Source organism: Zophobas morio, unplaced genomic scaffold (assembly GCF_036711695.1).
Source record: "Zophobas morio isolate AGI-343-1 ecotype UQ-CSIRO unplaced genomic scaffold, CSIRO_AGI_Zmor_V1 ptg000002l, whole genome shotgun sequence".
Classification (NCBI taxonomy): domain Eukaryota; kingdom Metazoa; phylum Arthropoda; class Insecta; order Coleoptera; family Tenebrionidae; genus Zophobas; species Zophobas morio.
The window spans coordinates 22,585,343-22,610,139 of NW_026972107.1; the positions used below are offsets into that span (position 1 = coordinate 22,585,343).

At 31.9% G+C, this 24,797-nt stretch overlaps 1 protein-coding gene and 1 long non-coding RNA gene across 2 annotated transcripts in view; one reads left to right on the plus strand and one right to left on the minus strand.

The window, feature by feature from the left end:
• LOC135130655 (uncharacterized) overlaps window positions 1-24,797 on the minus strand; it is a 114,992-nt gene that overhangs the window by 55,495 nt on the left and 34,700 nt on the right. The gene's annotated exons all lie outside the window — the stretch shown is intronic.
• Window positions 14,387-15,140, plus strand: LOC135122557 (uncharacterized). The gene is made up of 3 exons (XM_064046818.1): window positions 14,387-14,496; window positions 14,549-14,745; window positions 14,812-15,140. Exons 1-3 carry the CDS (start codon window positions 14,433-14,435, stop codon window positions 15,097-15,099), a joined length of 549 nt encoding a protein of 182 aa, XP_063902888.1. The 5' UTR covers window positions 14,387-14,432; the 3' UTR covers window positions 15,100-15,140.

The following is a 24,797-nucleotide window of genomic DNA, read 5'->3' on the forward strand; positions in this document are numbered from 1 at the left end:
AGTCAGCCGCTGTTTTAAGAAGACAAACTCATTGAAATCAAACTAATTTCTACGTGACATTCTTTCGATGTATAAATATAAATGAACATTTGAACTTCAAATTGCTATTACCTGCTGAAAGACATTTTATCCCATTAGCTATGTGCTTTGAATATATTTTACATTTTTCGTGCGGCGCAAGGGCTGCCAAGATGTTATTTATGCCGCTCGTTTTTGCTTTACAGAGGCTACCACAAAACGAAAATTGCAAAATCAAATTTTATAATTTTCTTAATAAGCTGGATTTGTCGAATTATACTCATAGCCTGCGATCTATTTAAGAACCTCATTTTTTGGAAAATGTGAGAATACTCAAGTCTTTATTTAATTATCATCAAATAAGAATAATAATCATATTGATAAAAATACTAAATAGTACTGGTCCCAGTATTCCCCGTGAGGTACTCCGCCAACCACTGGTTAAAATACGAGGTGAACCACAGCAGAGCATTTGCCATTATTATATATTTGAATACTCTGTATTTCTCGGATTAAAAATTAAAAACAATGGCACCAAAACCCTTATTGAGCCTGGATTGTTTTTTAAATAACCAAGCAGTAGTTTTATTTGTGTTATTGTGTACATAAACTCCAATAGCGGTAACCCCGCCTTGAAACTGCGGCATATTGTATTTTTTGTTACAGACTCTTAAAACGTAAACCTTGTAAAAAAGTAATAATAATACTCCTAATTCTTATTTTTTTTCTGGATACCACTGTATTTGTCACAGACATACTTTGACAAAAAAGTAGATCTAAATAATGACGTACTTTAGTCTTCTAAAACCTATGTTGAAACTAACAAGTGACACAGATAGTTGATACTGTGAAATGTGCAAATAAAATGATCATAAACTACCCAAGAAAAAAAAACTTTAGCACTTCGAAGTGTTTTAAAAAAGAAACACACACAACTATACGTGCGTTTCATCCTGTCTGGATATTTTGGTGAATAAACCATGAACATATAGTTATGACCAGTCATGTTTAAAATTAACTATTTGATTTTGTTGAATCTAATCGGCGGTATTGTTATGGTATATATATTTTCCAATTAATTATATTATTGCCGCTGGTAAAAATATAAAATATGCATCTATTAAATAGCGGCTGGTTAAATGTAATGTACTTTTTCCATTTATTTTTCCAGATTATCTTAAATATAAAATCAGATTTATATTAACAAGTCATCAAATACTATTAAAAAAAACCTGAATAACTTTGACGTGTCGTCCGTGTTAAATAAAAATTTGTGTGTTTCTACCTAAGTTTCACGCTATTAGTTTCCACATACTACTTTATTGCGACTGATGTTAATTAACTGACAAAGAAGCTAAAAATAAATGCATTTAAATACAAGAAAACTTATTGCTTTAGCTGGCAACAATTCGTTCTAATGGTTTACCATCTAAGCTAGAGATTTCAAATAAACGGGCTGTAGCAAAAAAACATTTTTCCGCCGTTCATCCTGCATTCAAATCAAGCATCCGACTTATGTATAGGGATTTAGCATAATAATCCTCTATCTTCCTTCGCCGTTACCTTTCTTTGTTTCTCTAAAAGGTAGCGCTCATGTCAGCTGTCAACCATCCGTCAAGTCATCCACGGAATGGAGCCCGTTCTGTCCCCGAAGGAATTCGACAAAGCCTCAGTAAGACAAACGTGCATATTCCATGAAAAACCATTATCACCGTCTAATTACTCCAGCGATATCTCTCAAAACGTCCATCGCGATTACACTGAGCAACAAAATTTAAACTATTTTATCGGAAACGTAAATTAGGATTGAATTCGGGCTTCTAATTATAAAAACTGCAGGATGCGATGTATAACTGATCACAATTATTTTTGCGTATAAAGAAAATTAAAAGAGGAATGAATGACTGAGAAATATCTTTAGAAACAAGGCCGTCAGTGGTATAACGTACTCGTAGTTACGAATTATTAAAAGCGCACTTAACTTACAAATATTTTTTTTATTTATTTATACAAAATTTGTAGTTCGTTTATTAAAAAAAAACACTGTTTATCAAGAAACACATTTTTTTTAAATTGCTATTCGTTGCTGTGCACATCTTTACATCGTCCTGAACGACAGTAATGCCGCGTTTCAAGGCTAGTTTATGTACAATGAAGTTCTAAAATGTTGAGTTCTTAATTTGAATATTCTTATACTGGTGAATTCTATTAAAACTGTATATACTGTTTGTCCTGATGTTTTTCTTTCGACTAGGTAGAAACAACCAAAACTTATAACAGAAAACTGTACCTTCAGAGATCGTTCATCGAAAATGCTATTGCCATCTGACTTTCATTTAGTTAGGTTAGATTAGGTAAGTCGAAAAATCTTTAAAAGCTTTTAATATAGGAAGAAAATGTACAGTATAATAAATTGTATAAAATTACTACTACATCTTTAATGTTTGAAAAATGGACAGAAGACACCCATTTTTTTAAATAAGACTATAAAAGAAAATCAGATGGCGCAAGACCTGGAAATTTCAAAGACTAAATGCATAAATCTGCATCAGACATTTAAGAATAATAAATCGTTGTCAGAACATTATATAACGATAAACACTTGACTTCTTTGTAGGTATGTCTTTGTTCAAAAAAAAATTTCATTCTGTACCTTTCACGAACGTGTAGGTACATTATAAAAATCGAATCAAAAAGAAAGTCAACGTTTAATAAAAGTATATATTTAAGACAAAATATTCAAACAGTTATGTATACGCCACAGTTATGGTTAGATCCCGATGAAGATTTATTGAACATTTGATTGATCAACATTTATCATTAAATACTGTTTAATTTGATATTTATATATTTATATTATAATAAAATTCTCTCTCTTTAACATTTCCATATTATTCTTTAATTACAGTGAAAATATCAGCTAAATATACAATTGTAGGTACTTGAGAAGAAAGTCTGCTGTCACTTCCGAAAAAACTTGATCGATATGGGTATCTAATTATTGTTAAACACGTGTAATTTATTGGAATTAATCCACACCAAAGTCAGTTAAAATTAAAGTAATTTGTATTGTCAGTTATGGCTAAAACTTGATAAAATACTACAAAGACGATTTATTCTAAAAAGAGCCCAAACCTAAATGCTCATTGTTAGAAACAAGAGATCTCAAAAATCAATTAGGTACATATAACTTTTAAAAAATTTTAAGACTGATCGATTTTTGTTGCAGCTTCTGTGTTGACCAGTGTTAGCTAGGGTCGAACACCTGACCGATTTTTACGGGCACGTCGCCGAAAGTGAGACCGGGCGAATTGTAGAACACCAAAAGCTTTAGAAGAGTCAGTCAGCATAATGTGATGGCGCCACAGATTGCAATCTCACCGGACGAAATGGAGTAATTTTTCAAGACGGTTTCCAGATAAACGAGCAGATGCTACCGACACTGCAACTAAATTTGCCTGGCTGTTTAGAACCGACACATGCCTTGTTTCAAGGCCCATACATATTTATGATGGGAGTCTCACAACTTGCAAAATTAAGGAAGGACGAGGCTAACTGCCAACTTAATGTCTTACATTTAACAACTAAATGGTTCCACAAAGTAGCTACAAGAATACAAAATCGTGCTAGATAGAAGAGAAGATAATGAAATTGGCCATAATAAGTCACCACAGGCGGATGGAAAAGTTTTTAGTTCGTCGAAATATGTATGTAAATATACAGCGAATATCTTACACAAATTAAAAATAAAAATTAATTTTTAATTTGTTGCGTAATAATTAACAGCCATCAATAATTTAGCAGCAAGCAATAATTATTAGCAGATACAATGCCGTAAGAAAATTTTATCTTATCATTCAAATGATTGAATGCATTATGTATCAACTGTGATCGTTATCCTTGCCACTATTAGCTAATTAAAAATTTAAAACAGAAAATTATAAAACAGAAAAGGAGCTGGTAAATATCCCAGTAAAATGTTATTAACGAATGTTAAGGACAAAATTGTTTTACTTAAATGAGTGTTGTCAAATATGCAACGGTAAATTAAAATGGGTTAGAGCATGTAAAATATTTCCATACCGTTAAAAAACTTACTTTATTTCATACTTGTAAATCAAACTTTAAAATTTTGGTCATTTAAGTATTCATCAATTCTTATGTAATGAGGGATTATATGTATATGTAAGGAATTCTAAAAAAAATTTTCTCAGAATGGATTTTTTTCAAAGAACGAACTGACGACTTTTTAATTACTCTAATAAAAGCGATACCAGACAGACGACAGACGAACAGGAGAAAACGATATTTCCTATTCTACGAATTATGAAATTTCAAGAAATAATATTAATTGAGGTAATCTTATACCATATTTCTCTTAGTTAAAGCTAAGCAAATAAAAATATGTCCTTTCCCTCATTTCAATCAGTGACCACCTAACTCTATGGTGAAAATATTGTAGGATAGGAAAATTAAAACACATTCACGTAGTAAAATGGTAAATGGAGGGCAGCTGAGCATTTAATTGTTTGACAGGTAATCGGATTTTTTCATAGTCATCGTCTATAATATTGTGTGTACCAGATTAAATCAAATTAAATGATGTGTATCTTAAAAATGTTAATTAAAAGTGCAGTAAGTCAAAATTTGCACTATATATTTAATAAAAATAATAGGAACGATACTGATAACAACAATGAAAACCGTAGAATTTTCTTATCTATGATTTTCAAGTTAGAACAATTTAAAAACTTATTAGTGGTTATCTGTTATTGTGACTCCAAATGATTTAGGATATGAGACACAATATGTATTAAACCGCCGCGCTGAACATTTACGAGATTAACTTATGGACTTCAGAATATACATGGTGATTTAGAGCACTAGTGCATAATTTAAATGGCACGGCAAAATATAAGTAAAAAAGTTCTGGCGAAACTATGATCATTGATCAAAAATAGAGAAGGAATAAAATTTTTAAATTCCCTACATTGTCAATACTACTTCCCACCATCATTAATTTTATAAAAAAAGATGCTAAGATACTTTAAAAAAAGCACTACTGCTTAAAAGTGGACAGACTCGCTAAACAAAATATGAGCAATGGAACATTTAAATAATTTTAAACTAGAATTCTTTGAGATTACGTCATCAAATTGTTGGTGAGCATGATTGGCCAAATTTTAGTTAGCGTTTGACCATCTACATAATATTCCTATTATACATACACAATTTGACAACAATCGGTCCAGTATTTTCGGAAATTACAGACAGATGGAAACGGAAAATCACTTTTTTCGTTCTGTAGGGGTCATGAAACGTCGAGAAAATATGAAAGTAGGAATTCGTCCCATGGACTCGATTACTATACTTCCTTAGCTTACGGTCGGGAAGAAAAATTTAAATCGGAAGACCTGGGGGTTGCAGTAGAATTGTATAATTAACCAGGGCGAAAAGTAATTTTGGTCATTCACAAAATTTTAAGATTTTCTGAGAGCTATATTTTGACCATTAACATTATTTCATTATTTTTCGCCATTAAAATAATGCAGTAATGCTCTTAATCACCCTCTGCACGATGACATGTCTGTATCTCAAGATTCTCAAGTATTGATTAGCCTGAAAAATAAATTAACCTTCACTTCTTAATACATACACTTCAATGTGTGAAGTTTGGTTCTTTTCAAATAACTAATTCGAAGCATGTTTTCTTTGTCACAGCTTCAAAATATAAATAGTAACCAATTAAATCAAATCTTGGTCAGTTGTATAACATAAAATTTCACAAAAAGCTACAATAAATTTTGGTTTAGATTTAATTATGTGTGCTTTCAAGTTAAGAGGTTTGAGTTGAAATAATAAAAACTGAAATTTTGCCCTGCATGTTTTTCAAAATTAACAAAGGTCTTACGTTTTAATGCATACTAGTACTTTTACGATATAAATCTACCGGGACCTATTTATTGTTGGACGTTAAAAAGAATTTCATCAAAAATTTAGGCTACACATAAGTAAATATTTTCTAAAAAAGAATTCTAAAATATAAGATTATATTTGAAATGAATAAAACTTGGTTGGTAAACCGTTACTTTGCAAAAATTAAGAAAAATCAACTTATTATCGAAAAATTGAAAACTCTTAATATTTGACAAATCATTAATATATTTTTTTATTTATAACCACAATCTATGCGAAAGCTCACGTTTTAAGGTATTTTCCTGCTTCTACTGACATCAGTTGATCATTCCACAATAAAGCGGCAGCAACAAAGTTCTCAAATTATTTTCCCTTTTTCATTATATTTATGCTGAGATGCAAACTTAATGTCTGTGTTATTGTCAGGAGAATTGCAGACATAAGCAGAAATACATATTTCCATCTTAGAAGACAATGCTTATCCAAGCTCCATTGGTGCAAAAAATGTGAACTTTTACGTCTTTATTGAAACAACCATAGAAACTGTAGATAGAAAAATTTTTAAAGTACAATCCTACAAATCTCCCTTCTTCAAAAAATTATACCTAAAATTTGATTTTGCGAAATTTTATTTGGGATACATTAAAAATATAGATAATTGCAGTACCTAACAGTGTAAGAAAAAAAGGCTCATGAGAACATGTCCGACCTTCGCATTACAAGTCCGAGATCGCCCACTATAAGCAAAATGATTATTGTTAAGACCCACCACTGACCCGGAAATGACCGGCATTCAGGCAAAATTTCTATCATTACGGGTATTAAGACCAAGTAATGATATGCATTGATTAGATTAAGAAAACAACTTTCGAGATTCTAGAATTACAGCATACAAATTAACCTGCTATTATTCTCTAATCTCATCCCATCCCCAAAAGTCTATTACTATTGTTATTATAAAACGCAGAGCTCTATTATTATCGATTTTTTTTTTGCAAAAATTTGGATGTTCCAGGGAAAGCTTCAAGGCAAAATTGTAAACCACAAGTACACAAGTACTTGTATTACGGTCATTTCAAAGATTATCTGTTCAATAAAATTCGACACTGATAACAGACATACGGAAACACAAAACATAATTTTTGTATCCGCGCGGTCATGAAACGCTGAGGAAACTTGTAGCATACTCCATTCGTTGGATGGACCCTGTTACAACACTTCCTTAGCTTACATTCAAGAATCAATAAAGATTTAAATATTTTAAAAGATTATGTGATTCACATCATTTTAAAATTTCTAAAACGTACAAAAATGGATTCAACACTGAGAAACATATAGGTTGCGAAAGTACTGAAGAGACTTTGAAAGTATAGTAACATGATTGGGCTTCAAACCTATAAAAAAATTGTGTATGCTAGCCATATTTTTAAAAATCCAGAACTAACCAGTTTAAATATTCTCACCGTATGAAGATTTGCCACGACACCACATTTTTGCTGAAGATATGAAGATAAATTAACATTTACCACCTATACGACACTATTAAAGTTCATCTAAAATCTGACAAAATCTGTCCAGTAGTTTCAGAAATTACTTGTCTTATAAAATCTCCAACAAATGATAAAATATAGACAAAACAGAAAACAGAGAAACGAAACGAAATTAATTTTTCATATTGTACACGCTAGAAGACTATCATCAAATGAACTTTATTTATTACAATATTATTCTAAATATAACAACTTTAAATATCACCAGATCTTGAAAAACAAAATTTGCTTTTTTGCGATTATCCTCCAAAGAAATCTTACAAACAACATAAGAATAGCTTGACTAGTTTAACAGATATCCACAGATTCACAACCTTTTCGAAGCTAACTAACGGCCAGTTGCATCGCATAATTGTAATTTAATTAGAAGTTTAATTATCTTACTTATAATGAATTATTTTTCTTAACTTTGCTATTTCCGTAACAATTATACTCTCCAACTTTTGTTTTAAATTTTTTATGATTAGGCATAAATATTGTACCATGAAATAGTCTCTGTGGGGTCTGAACATCCATTTGATATACTAATTATTTACTTATCGAATTATCGCGCGGCAAGCGTGGTTAACTTCAACAGTCTTGTTGGTTTAGACTAATTAATTAAATGAACCGTTAAAAACCCGTAGGTCGGCACCCATAAATTTCCCAATAGACCATATGCCACATCGACTGATATAAATAAATTACAGAAATAAATTTTAATGGAAGCACGTTAGCGCCACGAGAAACTATTATCGGAACGTTTTATTGCCATCAACTGTGACTAAAGTCTCTAAATTAAAAGGCATGTCACTAACTAACCTCATGACCAATCTTCCAAAACCCCTCGAAAAAGCCAAACACCACCTATTATCCCCTACCGGCCGTGTAATATGCAACTGTCTTGACCAAAGTGGGCGTTTTATCACCCGTTTTTTGATGATTTAATGAAGGATTTTGACGTCAGAAGCTTATATTGCTAAATTGCATGTTTATGTATTGTTGCGTGTTAGAGAGGAGGGAGAGTTGTGCTAATTCACTCGACTGTCGATAAGTAACCGTCTTAATTTAGCGAAATAGAGCATTTCAGCAACTGGAATTGATATATTTAAATGGAATTGTAGTTTTAGCAATAAGGAATATTTTTTCAAGGTAGGGCGAAATGCTCGGATGAAGCGTAATCCCCTGCCGAGCTAAAGATAATGCCTGCCATTTTTCCAGACACCAGTCGCATTATTTTAAAAAGTTTTTATATCCAACGGACGGTCCGAGCGCGAGCTTTATGGGGAAACCATCAATAACAGGACGATCTTAGTGACAGGGGGCTCACAGTTGTAGATATCGACATATGCAATACAGAAATTGCCGCTGTTACATGCTTTAAACAAGCATTTTCTACATTTCATTTGACATCGTTTAAGTTTAACCAGTGGTGCGTCAAAACTGTGATGAATAAGCGTATAATACTCACAAGTTAATAAAACGATAATAATTTGCAATTAAAAACAACCACATATTTAGCTTTCCGTTCAAATAATTAAATAAATGTGATCAGATTAATTTAATCAAACTTCTAGAATCAAGTTTTAATGGGCCATTAAATATTTAATGCGGCGTTCATTTTTAATTTGCCTTCTATAAGCTGGGCGTTCATAATTTTGTATAACTTTGTATTCGTATTTTGTTAACAGAAATTTGATGTATGCTTTTTTCTTGTTATTCTACGTTGTTTGATTTTGTGCAAGTTAGATTTCTTAAAAAAGTGTATCTGATAAATGGTATGCAACTGCTTACTTTTTTTACTAATCAAAGAAATATACGTAAACATGCCATTTATCTCTCTCGTGCTTCGTACATAAAAATGATGTAATGAATTGGTAAGCCAGTTGTAGATTTTGTTTTAGAAATATTTTACAAAATTGGAGACACATATCTATGAAACAGTATTAATAAATTATAAATATTTTACCCTTTTATCCTAAAAGTCGACAGGGCTAGACAAAAAAACAAAGAAATAAAATATGTAAGCAACATACACACAAATAATGAAAATATTTTACTTTTAAATAACATAACCAGTTTTTCTTTGAATATATAGTTAATACATTCTGTTAGGAAGATAAAGTTATGTGTTTTCGTCACACATTTCTACAATTTTTGCACTTGTTAGAAAGATTAATACGAACGCAAGTATTTTTCCCATTCTTTATTGTAATTTATTTTTATTTATTTAGTTATTTTTCTTACGACCCTAAAGATTTCAACTTCCAACACATAAAAATGAGGAAAAATACTTATCTACTCAGTTTGATTTACTATACAGGTTAAAACCATTGTAGCTTATCAATAATTTCTAAAATCCGTTTCATGCTATTAGACAGAACCAATCCAGTTAAAAAACGTTAAGTACCTACTTAATTAAGACCAGTCGCAATATAAAAAGAAAAATGGCCTATGGGAGGATTAAACCGGCAACATTCGCATTACTATTATGACTAAAGAGCCGACTCTAGGGCAAATACCTTTTCATTTTGGTTGTAGGCAAATACATGAAAGTTGTACAGGGTTTCTATAAATGATTATAGGGTCGCAGTAGGTCATGTAAACGTGCCGCCTCTCAGATTTGAACTGTAGTAAATGCCCAAGGACGCATGACAAATACCACACGGATCTGTATAACTGGTTGCCTAAATGCTTCATATCCTTTTAAAAAATAAAACTGATTCATTACAATAAAAAGAAAAAAAAATAGTTTAGTTAAAAATCACAGTAAATGTTGAAAATGTTCACCATTTTTTCAAGGCACATGTTCACTCTCTTCTTGATTTCAAAAATGTTCTGTAATTATTCAATGCCGAAGAAATTTTGTCAAAGATGTTTGCGGATGCTCAAGTCGTCTCAAATCATCAACAACTTCCTCAGATACTGAGGGTCTTCCACGAGAGTAAGTGAAATGGCATTTAAAAAGCTGCAAAATACTTTACCAGAAAATACCGGGTACTAAGAGCTTAAACTTGTCAGCGAAGTATTACAAGGCGAAAATGAAGAAAAAGATTTAAAAATGAAACCTACTGAAATTTTTAATTTTAAATATTCTCTCCATCGTGTGATGTTAAGAGATATTTCTCTACGTATAAAAATGTCCTAACAGACAAAAGCAAAAATTTTAAGGCCGAAAATCTACAAAAATATCTATTAATTTGTTATACAAATTTTAACGAAGATCAGAATAGCTAATTATGTAAAATAATAAAATAAATGTAGATTTCAAGGAAAACTAAACCTTGCGAAAAATACATTTTTCCTAAAACTTGTCTAAAGCGCCTATTTTGCCATTTTTCGGTTCTAAATCCTCCGTTTTTATCGCCTATATAGGGCCTATTTTGGCTTTTTTATCCTAAAATCCGCTCTTTAGTACCAAGGTTAAGTTGATCCACTCTACGTTATTTTTAAAAGATCTTCTAAGATAAAGTCAAAAATACTTACCTATGAACTATGAAATTTTGTTTAGTGACAATATTGTACTTAAATTTAAAATGCTGCATACATGAGGTTTTATTCAAATTTTCTGGGAGAATAAATAAAACATTCCAGCACGCACGTCGATTTGCACCCGCGAGATGGCAGAGTGGTGTACGTCGTATCTAAAATTACAAGACATCTTATTACTTTTCAAAGTGTAACAAATTCTCAATACCTATACAGAAAGAAAAAAATGTGCCAAGCAAATTAAGTATGACTGCGGAACTTTTGTATTCTTCGTGTGGCACTAGTGACGCTTAAAACAAAGCAGATAACAAATGCCACCATCTCTAACAAAATATTGCCTGTTAAAAAATTATCAAATTATGCACGAAAATAAAGAAATGTATCTCTATGTTATTTATCGTTCCGCGTTTTAACCAGTTCCCTTCGTGTCGCTTTTTACAACCACATCCCAGGTGAAAAGCATGGGCAACAGTTCGAGAACTACTTGACCTGTGTTGTACCTGTCTTCATAAAATCCGCGAAGTTGCACAGTTCGGAATATTTCCCAGAATGCTGTAAAATCAATCTCAGCTGTTAAAGTTTGCTAATTTTAAACGAAACGTCTGAATTAATTCCCATATGATTAAACACTTGTGCAGTTTAAACAAGAGCTTGTTACAAAACACAGACGTGAAAAATATACGAAACATCGTCGCTACATTGATGAATGTTAGCTCAAAAAATAATTCTAAGAAGCTGTAACTTACTTTAAAAAAATCTTTCTTTGGTCCTAATACACCATCACTAACATTAACAAGTCCAGTTTCTTACATAACTTATGAATGAATAAATTGAACTACTGCATATTTTGATGCATCTGTACCAATAAGTCGTCTTTAAGATTAAACATAGGCATTAATAAATTACAGGTAAAAAAACATACCTGTTATTAAATAGGATTTATTTAGCAAAATACTTAAGCTCCGAATTTTGGTTAACATTTTACCATATATGCAATATTTATTTTGTAAAAATTTCACGACAATCAATCTAGTAGTTTCAGAAATTACCGATCTAATAAATTCATCAACACATGACACCCTATAAACTATAACCAAGCTGTGGACAACAGACACATGACAGTGCAGACGAAAACAGAAAGTACTATTCCACATTTTAGAGACCACGAAACATTGAGAAAACATGAAATTAGCCATTAGTTAAATTAAAGTAAAAACAAAAAAATTGGTCTAGAGTTGTTCGCCTCACCTCTGAAATACAGGCGAATAAATACAGATTATTCGAAAAATTATACTACTAAAATTTAAATTCGCCAATTCAATTTTTTTTTTTTTTTGTTATAACCCCTGTACGTGAAGACTCGGGTGGGTCGTGGGTTTGATTCCCTCCCTAACTCTGGGTGTTTGTACACGCCAGGTTTTCTCTAACTGGACCTCGGCCTGTTGAAAACCTAACTCAATAAAATAAAAATAAAAAAATAAAATAGAAATACGTGTGGACTGTTAAACTATGGTTATGCTATGCGTATGTTTCAAGTGAGTATTTCCATAAGAAAATTTTGCGAAGACAGCACTTTATCAAGAACACATAGGTCAATTTCAATAGGTGGAATGTAATACCAATAATAATAGTACTGTGTAATCAAAGTTTTGAGAATAAGGGGTGAGTCGTTCTTAATTTGATCAATAAAATAAATCGCCTCATTCAATAATTCACCCGGTATAAGTAATTCTTAAAAATATGAATGCATTCATAAAACAACAAGTAAATATATATACCATAATATTTTATATGTTTTAGAAAAGAATTATTTGGCAAAACTTTGAGCTGATATCATCATTTTTGAGAAGGGATAGACGAGTACCGCTTGCAAGATTTTACAGGGTTCGGATTAACAGTCTCAAAGTTAAAATGCACAATGTTTCAAAATCTGGATGTCTAAGATAAAAACGCAACATAGATACATAAACCACAAGTATGTTATTCCATAATTTAAAAAACAGTTACTATTGTCAATTTTGGCGATGACGTCATCCCATAATATTTCTGTCAGACAGACAGACAGTCAGACAGACAGACAGAAACGAGAGACCACTTTTTTCGTACATTAGGGCTCATGAAACGTCGAGAAAGCATGAAAGTGGCTAGTCGTCCCATAGACTTGATTGCTCTGTACTTCAAGAAAAATATACCTGAAACGTATAAAAATTTAAATGCACTTTAAGCTTTTAACTTAAAAATAAATATAGATGAGGGTGGATATTTTATAGAATATTTACTCTGACGATGTACACCAGGGTAATGTCTTACAAAACAAACGGTGTTAATTTAAGCGTTATTTTTACCATCGCAGTACTTTCCACACCACCACTGGGGGAATTACCTAATTTCCTAGTGAGTAAGGAAAATAAGCACTTTCCTCAATGACTTAGTTTCTGCAGTAAGTAAGGAAAATTTTAATTGAATATTTAGAAACATTTGGACGATCCTTTCATAGTTACGAATTATGATATAACACTCTAGATATTAGATCATTATCAACAATAATCGAATTTTCATATTTCTTTTAAAGTTTATATTGCTACTACTGGAAAAATAAATTTTACATCATCGTCTCTCATCACATACGTTCCACAAAAAATTGAATTATAATCTTTAGGTGGCATTATAGGTTTGTATCAAATTAAACGTGAAATAACTCAGTTAAATAGATTTAAAATATTATTATCTATAAATACATATATCAAAAATATGATATCTATGATTACTTGATCAGTAAATTTAGACAAGATACTTTCGTTACATGTGTGGTAAGCATCACATTTCCCAACAACAATAACTATTTAAAGAAATATTTATTTTTACTAATACAGTACGTCAGTTACTTAGATATTTTCCCCGTTGTGCATATTGTTCTCTTAATGGCCGAAAAAAAACGATTTTAAAAAATTTAATAAAGGACCCTAACTATAAGTTTTAACATACTAAAAAATCGTGTACGTTTTTTGATAAATCAACCATTTCAGTCAACTGGGAAGAAAACACAGTTAGATCTGTACTTTAAAATATGATTACATCTATATCTTGGAGCGGTAAAATTAGTACTTGATAGAAAAATACAGTTTATGCAGACCCACTCACTTTTTGAATATGAAAAAAAAAAGTTAATATCTTGACTGCCACTGATTTTTTTTGTAATTTATCTTCGAATGTGTTGTTTATTCTGCTGTTCTTTCTGTAAAGATAGTACATCTTTTGAAAACTAATATGAAAAGAACTTCTTTCCAGAAAAATTATGAGATAAAAGCATCAAAATATTAATTAGAAAAATATGTAATTGTCGCATTTAAAGTATTTACTCATGCAAGGCGTGGGTATTTCCAATGATGAACTTTTATCGGAATCACTCTAACCGTGTTATCATATAAAAAGGTCATGAATTCGACATACTGTTAGTGGTCAAAGAAACGCCACACCACGATGGCGAGAGTTCTGTTGTTTTTAGTTTTGATTATTTGCCTTAACCAAACTCATTCCACTCCTGGTAAAAATTAAAATCGAATAAAACTATAATGCAAATAATATTTCTTTTCTAGATTACTACTGGAGAGAATACACTGGACAAATTCCCGAGGACGCGGTAGAAGGTGGCAAAGACTTAAGAGGTAATCCCACATACATAGGTCAAGCTTTTGTCCTACATCATGGAATTTTAATTGGAACTATCTACCCCGGTCAAAAGACTCTTACCACGTCTAAAGAAGGAATCCATGTAACAAGCGTAGGAAATAAGGTATTCATATTTATCAAAATAAAAAACAAAAAATTATTATTTATAATAAGCATCTTTTCCATCCAGATTCTGTGCAGTCACCACAAACACAATTTTGAGTGGGTACCTGGACAAGCGTCAACTTTGCATATAACAACCATCAACAAGCACTTAGTACCAGGTGGAATAGAATGGGGAAAAGTCCTCAACATCGGCCGCATCAAATATCAAGGTGAATTAATTGTCGGGAAAGTTTGTTCTGGGACTATCGGAAGGGCCAAACTCTACTTTCCGTATAAAAATGAGGAGATCGACGTCAGTTCGTACGAAATTCTTACATACAAAGAAAACGATTCAAACGTTCCAGTTGTTTAAACTATCTTTTCTAGTATTAAATTAATCGATAGAAAATATAAGCGTGTTTTTCTTTAACACACTATTTCTGAGTTTTGTGTATGTAGAAAGCTATAAAGGGTTGTCTCTGGCATCTCCAGTGGATCATCCATCAACTATTCAGTTGCCGACAGCTCAAGGTGTCACTTACCCCACCCACGCATTAGTGTATTACTGCAGTGCTGCCAACCGTAAAGCTTTTAGCAACACTAGATAATGTATCTACACCGAGAGCTGTACTGAAATTGCTTAAAATTAAGAGCGCAAAACTAGACATAAGATGTAAGAAAGTTGTTGTTCGTAAATGCGTAATTAAATTGCTAAGAGCTGCCATTAATAAAAATTCAAATGTAACAAAATGGTGGATGCGCCGGTAATTATTAAAATCTCGGTTTTATAATTCATAAAATGGAGTTTTATGATGCTATCAGACTAGTCTGCTTTTAATGGTTCACTAAGATTTAAATATTAATTATTGTAATTAATCATGTTAATATTTGAAATTTTAATTACATTAAGTGAGCTCCATCGATTAGAATTTTACATTGTTAGTCTAGTGTATCACTTACATTCCTGCACAATTAAAAATTGAAGTTCGGTTCAAAAAAACTAGAACGTCAATAATTGCTGAACCATCGCATTTGAATTAATAACATCATTAGGAAAAACCCACTTTTAACAAAATAATTTCAATATTACAATGGCTTCACCTGAAGGAATATGAAGTATTATTTTAATACAACTACTAAGTGAAGCCACAATAAATTATTATTACATTATAATATATCAAAATGCACAAAATATGATATTTTCTACAATAAAGAGATTTTGTATTTAGATGTCAAGAAGTAATAATTTAATAATAAAAAAATCCGAACACTCGTTTGCTACAATAAGAACTCAGATGGATAATATGTAACTAAATAAGACAAAACTCTACTTTATTATTATCTATCGTTTGTAAGCTAAATCAAACATGATGACGTTGTGGAAGATACTTCCTGCTTTCCCGTCTGCAGATTATAGAGCGAACTAGTTCATTAAGTGTATATTTTGTGATATACTCATATGACAAAATTAATTATTACATAAACCTTTTTATTTATTTATTTCTATTATTTAGGTACATGTCATTTTACCTTTCCGTAAATTGTTTTAATCTACAGTTTTTGTCTTATATGTTAAAAAACATTAAAGAATCCATATTTCAAAACAACATCAAATATGAAAAAAATCACTTTTTGGTAGTTGTGTGACATATTCGAAACAGCAAACTTTTAAGACTCACACAAAACTTATTTTGTAAGAAATTTTTACCTAGAGGATCCATTATTTCCAAGTAAGATAAACCATAGTCACATGTCAAAATGTTTGTGGTTACAACAGTTCTCAAAAAGAATAACTGTTTGAAAAAAAAAAGCCAGGCATAAATTACTAAATAGCGTTACAAATCCTAAGTCGCAGATTTAAGTAATGAGCTGACAAATAACCTTGTAAATGATCAGCTTATGCTAGTATAAAATGTTGGCATACAATTTCTATTTTTTTCGAAAATTTGGATGCCTCAAGCAAATTTATAAACTAAAGATAGGGATTATGTTATTTTATAAATTTTAAATCCTGCTTACTATCAAAAATTTTGAGGGGAGATAATGAGGCAAATTTTGGTCAGCGTTTTGCCATCTACACAGTATTCCTAACATACTTTGAAAATTTAATAACAATCAGTCCGATAATTCCGAAGATTATTTCATTAAAATGAACATATACGGCAGACGTCGAACAGACAGACAGACGGAAACGAAAGACCTATTTTTTATACCCTAGGGGAAGAAAATAGCCAGACACCCGATGCACAGAAAAAAGTTTACTTGTAAATTTACTGTGAAAATCACAGGTAATTTGTAACCCGAGATAATAAGGGTAATATTCCAACGAAATGTATTTTTAAGTTTGAATGTGATATTTACTTTTTGAATGTAAATCGAAATTACAAAAGAACATGTAAAATTACAAGTAAAATGTAATTTTGACGATTGTAAATTTACAATAAAATATGTAAATTTCCGTGAATGGGTATGTAAATTTCCGTGAATTGGTATGTAAATTTCCGTGAATTGATATGTAAATTTACACAAATTATTGTTATTTTTAGTACTAGTTTTAATCAAAGAAACCATGTCGGACAAAGTGAACCTTTTATTTTATAGTGAAAAACATAATAAACATGTAATAAAATCATAAACACAAAACAAAGTCATTGATGTTGTATATACTTTACATTAATTTAATTTGTTCATAAGGCCAATTACTTTGCGTTTTGTTGGTGTTATTCTTTTTGATTTGGATCCTTGATCTGGATGTATTTTCAAAAAAAATCTTTGCATCATTTCCAAAACTGCTGATACTTCGTCTGGATATTCTAAATTCATTATAAAATATAATCCAAACGCCCAAGATACTGCATCTTTTAAAGTGACAACACTTGGAATCACTACTTGTCGTTCTAAAACTACGTGATAAATTGTTTGTGGATCGCTCTCTAGAAAAATACAAAAATACATTAAAATGTTATAGGTACAAAGACGTTTTAAATACTTGCCTCTTTCAATTACACATGGCGCAGCCACCTTGATAATTTCATTTAAATTATTCATATCATCACCCTGTGATAAAAATTGCATTAACATAACAATTAAAGATGACATGGGCAAATTATAGTAAGTAATTATCCGCCTGGAAAGTGTACTTTTGTAACTGGAGGAAAATAGTAAACCAGAATAGTAAAGTACTTACCTTTAACAACAAAATACACTATTTTGTACAAAATATATTACCACAACTAATGCACTCCAACTTGTTATAACCTGCAAGCGTTATAGTAATGATTGCGTGCGCATCAACAATTCACAGTATGCATGTGATTTCACCGGTAGACTGGATTATTTTACAAAGTTGGAAGTAATTGTAAAAAATGTTAGTATATTTACGGTATTATAAAGTATAATTCATTTATAAAGTGAATATACATTTACAATTGCGATTCTGTATTGTGTTTTTTCAATTTGACTTGTGAAAATACAAATAGTGACACAAGTTTACTTATTTTATGCACAATGCTGCTAACCTACGTAAATTTACTAAATTTAAGTAAAAAAATACATAAAAAGCAACAGTAAAATAATTGTAAATTTACACGACTTTTTTCTGTGTGGATGTTGATGTTACAATACTTCCTTTATACGTTCAGGAAGTAAAAATATAAATACCACGGAAAATTATCAAAAAGGTAAAAAACAGAAACTACCGATCCAGAGGAGTTGTGAGAAAAATGGTTTTGTGGCATTGTTGCTAAACCCAATAGACATCTATCCCATATTTGAAGGAAAGGCTAAACATCCAACAACATTTTGTAACAGGTGCAAATGAGATAAAATGAAGCACCGAAAGTCAACTTTGACTGATGGTGGTTTAAAATGAACGAAATAAAACTTCTTCGTGATCTTTCCACTATCATTAACAAATTTACCCTAAAACAACAATAGAAATTTGAGCATCATGTACACCTACCAATAATTTAACTTACAACTTTTTGAGAACAAAATACACTGTAACACGAAAGTGAAGGCATGAAAAAACAAACGTAACTAAACTTCAAATAACAATTTAAACACATTCTGTATTAAAAATCATAATGTTAGATTAGAATAATAATTTAATTATTGAATAAAGTCTCATATAAAAAAAAGATATTGTGAGTCGACATGTTTTGTGATTTTAATTATGCTTAACGTAGCATTGTCATTTGATTATCCAACAAAAATGCAATCATGTTGACAAATCTCTGATGTCTAGATAAAAACAGTTAACGATGATTTCAATTTGCACCCGCACTGCGCAGGGGCTGCAGGGGTGTCGTTTATGCCACAGATTTTTCTCTTGCACTGGTGATGCGCTAACTAGCATTATCTGTGTTGTGGACACTGTTGTTTGGTGTCTGACCGTGCTAATCGTTGCGTTTTTTGGAAGTCTAAACGTAAACACTCGATGTTATTATTACTGAGAGGGGATTTTTCTCCTTGATTATCTGCTTTAAATATATTATACACTGTCCGCTTTTTAAATTTTTCAAAGAAGCGGGATTTCCTGGACTGTACTTCAGGTGCTAGGGAAGTTCTGCCGAAATAAACTTCAACCATTTTTTTTTAGTTTTCTATCAAAAGTGACAATAACACTACCCTAGTAAAATTTCACCTTTTTTACTGGTTAAACTCAATGTAATATGAAGAAACGATTCCACAGTAGCCTAGTGGTCAAATAGACAAATTAAATTGATCAGAGTTTAGTCTTCTCGTATGCCAAAAGAGCTTGAAGTAAACAAGTGTCTGTTCGTTTACTGTCAACACATGCTAAAAAATCAAATAAGGTAATTAAACTTAACCACTGCAAAACTGTACTTTGTTTTGTTTTAGATTCAGACTTGAAAGTGTAACTACTTGCATTTTGTTATAAAAAAGCTTGGTATTGTTACGTTAAACGGGTATTAAAATCGGCGTAGGTTAAACTCAACAATTTATTTTTTTCTGACTCGAATCTACACGACTATCTATTACAGCGATTATAAAATAATTCCGGCGCAACTTCTCTTGACTCAGTTGGCTGAATAATCCATCGTTATCGAAGGTGGCCTCTATTTAAACCCATATTTCGGAGTCGCGGTCTTTCTCGAATACGCATCGCGTCTTCCGCTTCCAGGCTTTTCGAACGCCGGTCGCCCGCATCATCAACGATGAGTCACCCGTCATTGTCGTACATCCTAGAAAACTCTCGATGGTCCATAGGCGTCGTAACGGGGTGGTGTATGGGTTTATTTCGTAACAGTATTATATTTCACTCTGTTTATTTAAGTATAATTAATAATTTTACACTAATAATAAACACTTCTTGAGGACAAACGCCATTAAGAACACAACTTAAATAATAAAAAAAACTTTGTTTTTGATATCATAAATTATTAAATGCATTTTTGTACCTAAGCCTCTGCTTATTTTGCCTTATTTTTGTAATACAGGTTTGCTGTTTTCTTTAATATATTGATTTAATATATGATGATAAAAATATCATCATATATAACAAAAGTTAAAGTAAGCAAAACTGACAAAAATGCATATACCTATAACATCATTTATTAATGTCAACATACAAGTACTTAGTGATTTTCAGTTGAGAAAACAGAAAATAACAATAGACCAACAACTGAGTCACACATTCGCAGACAGTGGTCACTTTTTGGAGGTCTGTTACTGCAGTTCTTCCTGACTTCAATAAAAATTAATGTACCAACAATTAGTTTATAAAATATATATTTCAAAGTAAAATGAAACGGAAATTTGAAATACAAAGTAAATTCTACTACAAATAAAACATTTAAAATGAAAAATAAAATAAGGATCTTCATTCATTTTGGGCATTCTCTTTTTTACAGTAACTTCAAAACATTTTCCGTGGCATAGCCGAGAGCAGTTTTCACATCCTTGACAGTTGAGTTTGTCCTCTCAGATGTAGTTTTATCCAAATAAATATTGCGAATTTAATTTTGATTTTCCTCCTATTCGTCTTCATAACTAAGCTGGTATAAACTTACATCTGCAATTTCTTTTTTAAAATTTTCCTCCTCAAATTCACTATTACCGTCTTTATGATCATCAGAATGCTGACGAACTTGTAAGTCAGAAAGTTTCGAAAAATATGGGTCATATTCTGACTCTCCAGAAAAAAAAAATCACTTTAGCTTTCTACATATTCTACAATAAGGCTTCCAGTTTGTATTCTATCGGGTCTTCATCTTCGTACATCTTCTGGAATCTCTCTGCTTCGTTAGGATTCATTATGCCAAAAACTCTAAAAGAATAATTAGTTATATAAATGTTCTAAAACTATTGTGGAAATAGAGTGATAAATACCAATTTGGTTGATAAGACAAATTCTTGGGATAACAAGGTTCAATTAGTTTGGACTACATATTTTAACATTGTCTGCTAGAGTTGAAATACTTACATTTGAAAACACACAATAAACATAAAATTGTCTCTCAGGGGACAAAAAAAGCAACCCTGTGCACTAATTGCATGTACAGCGTTTCTATAAATGATTATAGAGTCGCAGTAGGTCATGTAAACGTGCCGCCTCTCAGATTTGAACTGTACTAAATTCATCTGTATAACTGGTTGCTCAAAAGCTTCATGTCTTTTTAAAAAATAAAACGAATTCATTACAATAAAAAGAAAACAATTTATTGCGGTTAAACATCACAGTAAATGTTGAAAATCTTCACCATTATGTTCAAGGCACATGTTCACTCTCTTTTTAATTTAAAAAATGTTCTGTAATCTTTTCGTCAATGCCCATCCTCACTGCTGAGAAAATTTTGTCAAAGATGTTTGCAGATTCTACTCAAGTCGTCTCAAATCATCAACAACTTCCTCAGATACTGAAGATCTTTCACGAGATTTCTCTTTGTTGACACTATCAATTCGAACAAATCTATTGATTACATCTCTAATGTGAGCCTCTGACGATGTTTCTTGAATTAAATCACGGTATTTGACCAGATATTCTTGCTTACAAGCGGTTACAGAATACATCGTTAACGTTAAAACAATAAAAACGACGAGTTTAAATGACAGGTTACAAATGACATTAATAACAAGTGAGAACTGTCATAATGAGCCATCATTTCAGCGAAGCTGGATTTTTGAAATCCATGGTCAACTACGGCCTTAGAATCACTTATAAAAGCCCTGCACAACAGTCTGTATATGCAGACATCGTGGTTATACTGTCCCATAAAAATTAGCTGAGGAGCGCACAAGTTTAAAATAAATTCTTGCTTTGACAGTGCCCAGTAAACAAATGGCATATACAGGGACACCTAAAGTCGAACTATACAGAAATCATAGGCAAATGCCTCTGCTAAAGCAGACACTCAGTTTTATGGCGGTGGGACCTCGGACTACAATAGCAGACACGTTCGTAGACACCCTACAAGGGTGTCTGCGGACTCGTTCGCGAATGTGCTCACTAATGAACTGAAGACTTATTATTATCATAGGGATGCAACAGAATCAGGGAGTTGCTCATGTCCAAATTTTCCCATAAACAATAAAGACATTTTTAAACGTAGATCTATTAAAAATGTCCTACAATTTTAAAATTTTTAAAATAGACAGTTTGTTGTAACTTTTAGGTGGGAATACTTGCAATAAGAATATTCTTATAATCTTATAAAATACAGCACCACCATTAGATTACTTCGCATTGGAGCAACCATGTTTAAACAGATGCATTATGCATTTGCAAAAGATAAATTTGTATATCAGAAGTCACTAATCTTAAATATGAATATACTTAGATCTATTACATAATGTTTATATTCGATTTCCTAAAATGAAATTGTAATTATACTGACATCTATCGCAGTGAAAAAAGTTATACTTTCTATACGATGTTTTGACAAAAAAAGTTCAATAATTTGATCACTCCGCAAAAAAATATTTAACTTTGATGCCAAATGGATGAAAAATCAATTATTTAGATTTACCAAAATCGATCAAGAAAACAAATTCGATATTTAGTTTTGCAAAATACAAACAATTCGTCTGCGTCAAAACGTAAACCAGAACTCATTCATTATCTCGGACATGAACAAAATGAATAAATAACGCATTAATTCTAAATTATTAAACTTTTATATTCCCATTCTCATAACATCATCATTTACAGTAAAATGAATCAGACACGGCCATTGTATCACCATCGCTCGAATAATGCCAACAATTTAACGACTCCCGTACTTAAGAGTAAAGTTTTTCATTTCAACAATGACCGTCACCGAGACATTCCTCCCGCCCGAGCCCTAAAAATTCGAGATATTTACTTCTTTTAATTTCCGTCCGGCTCGTAACGGGCCACAAGGAACGAAGGTGAGTGCGAAACATCCAACTAATGAGTATTTTTCAATTTGTCGAATTGGAAGTTCGCTTTGATTCAGACACGTCATTGTGTGGGGGCAGCCGAGTAATTCCGGGGTCCGGGGGACGCGTCGGCGGTCGAGTGCGAGGTCGAGATTAGACTAGCGACTTCGACCCCTGGCAGGGGTTGAAATCCAATCTTGATTTGCTATTGCATTCCTACAATGACAGTCCGTCCGGACTCCGTCTAACCGTTTGTTTGCTACTCTTTGTTTAAGCGACAGATTGGAATAGGATCTCGGCCGAGAAGGCTCCCTTTTCGCCGTTTTATGAAGCGCCACACAAAACCTCTTCCGATCAAACATAAGGAGATTGCTGTGATTGGATTCGACACTAGACGCGCCAATTTCAACTCGCGAATGCCACCCTGCGAATTTACAAGCGGGCTCGTAAACAAGGCACGGAGCGCCGGAGTAAATCCCCAAAATAAGAAATACGACCTGATAAAGTTGGGTTGCATCTATCTGGATGGAAAAAACGTCAGAGAAGCGACAACTGAGCCCTACTGTGACACACTTACACATATGACAGATAGATCTGCTAATCTTTAAAGACTATATTCAGAAAAATTTCGGTATGAGTTGCAGATGCATTAGTGAATAGGTACACAAACTTTGTACGATAAAAACATCTGCGAAATTAGAGTTTAATGGATTCTTGATGACGTCAGTGAGCCACTTTTACAATAACAAGTAATGATAATTGTCTGTACAAAAAAACTACACGGTTTCAAGCGGCTTGTCGTTAATAATAACAACAATAATGTTAATTAATTGCTAAACTTCACAAGTCTTACACACATTACGAAGATAAATAACACATTTATAAGTGTAGAAAACACAAGATTTATAAATTAACAAATTTTAAAATAATCAGTAAAATAATTTGTTTTTACATGTTTTAAGTTTATTACAAACCTGGTAAATTGCTTATTAAAATACACCTGTTCATACCTTTCAAAAACTTGATCACAAAATTTTGTTGAGTAATTCTGGTTTAAAATTTCTAATATCATAATATGCTCCTTATCTATACGGTTTAATAATGTGTCCATATTTTTTTAATTGTATAAAAAAGATGTTTCAAAAAAAATTAGGCAGTTTATTGAATAAATCAAAAACATTTTACTTAATTTTCCCGAAATTCGTGACTCACGGTTCCATTGTTATTAGTACTACACTATACAGAGTGGCCCAACGAAAACGAAACAGACGGGACCGTAGGCGCTGTACTTGATTATGGAAAATAATTAACTCAAGGGGGACGTATAAATTTACTATTTTCATTCTATTACCTTCACCGAGGAACGAGGGGCGGCTATAAAGTCAAAAATCCTAAATGGCACTATGGGTCAAAAGGTATCTTGTGTGTAAGCCCCATTCATTCTCTTTCTAACAGTGTTTGAATTTTTGAATCGGTGGATTGGTTCCTGAGAAATTGTATTATGAAAAATCAATAAAATCACCTCTTTTTACTTACTCGTTAAAAACGTCAACTTAATAAATCTTGAAAATGACCTCCATTCACCTCCATATAAACATACGAAACTATGTAGCAACGTTATATGTGCCCCTTGAATAAAAAATCGAACTGTTTGAACATTTTTCACATAATCAAGGACAGCATCTGCGGTTCTGTCTGTTTCGTTTT

What these genes read in the sequence shown, in the direction of transcription:
- LOC135122557 (XM_064046818.1), top strand. Translation starts at nt 14,433, where the DNA reads ATGGCGAGAGTTCTGTTGTTTTTAGTTTTGATTATTTGCCTTAACCAA. An exon ending in CCAAACTCATTCCACTCCTG is followed by an intron (nt 14,497 to 14,548) that starts GTAAAAATTAAA and finishes TTTCTTTTCTAG; the next exon opens with ATTACTACTGGAGAGAATAC. An exon ending in TAACAAGCGTAGGAAATAAG is followed by an intron (nt 14,746 to 14,811) that starts GTATTCATATTT and finishes TTTTCCATCCAG; the next exon opens with ATTCTGTGCAGTCACCACAA.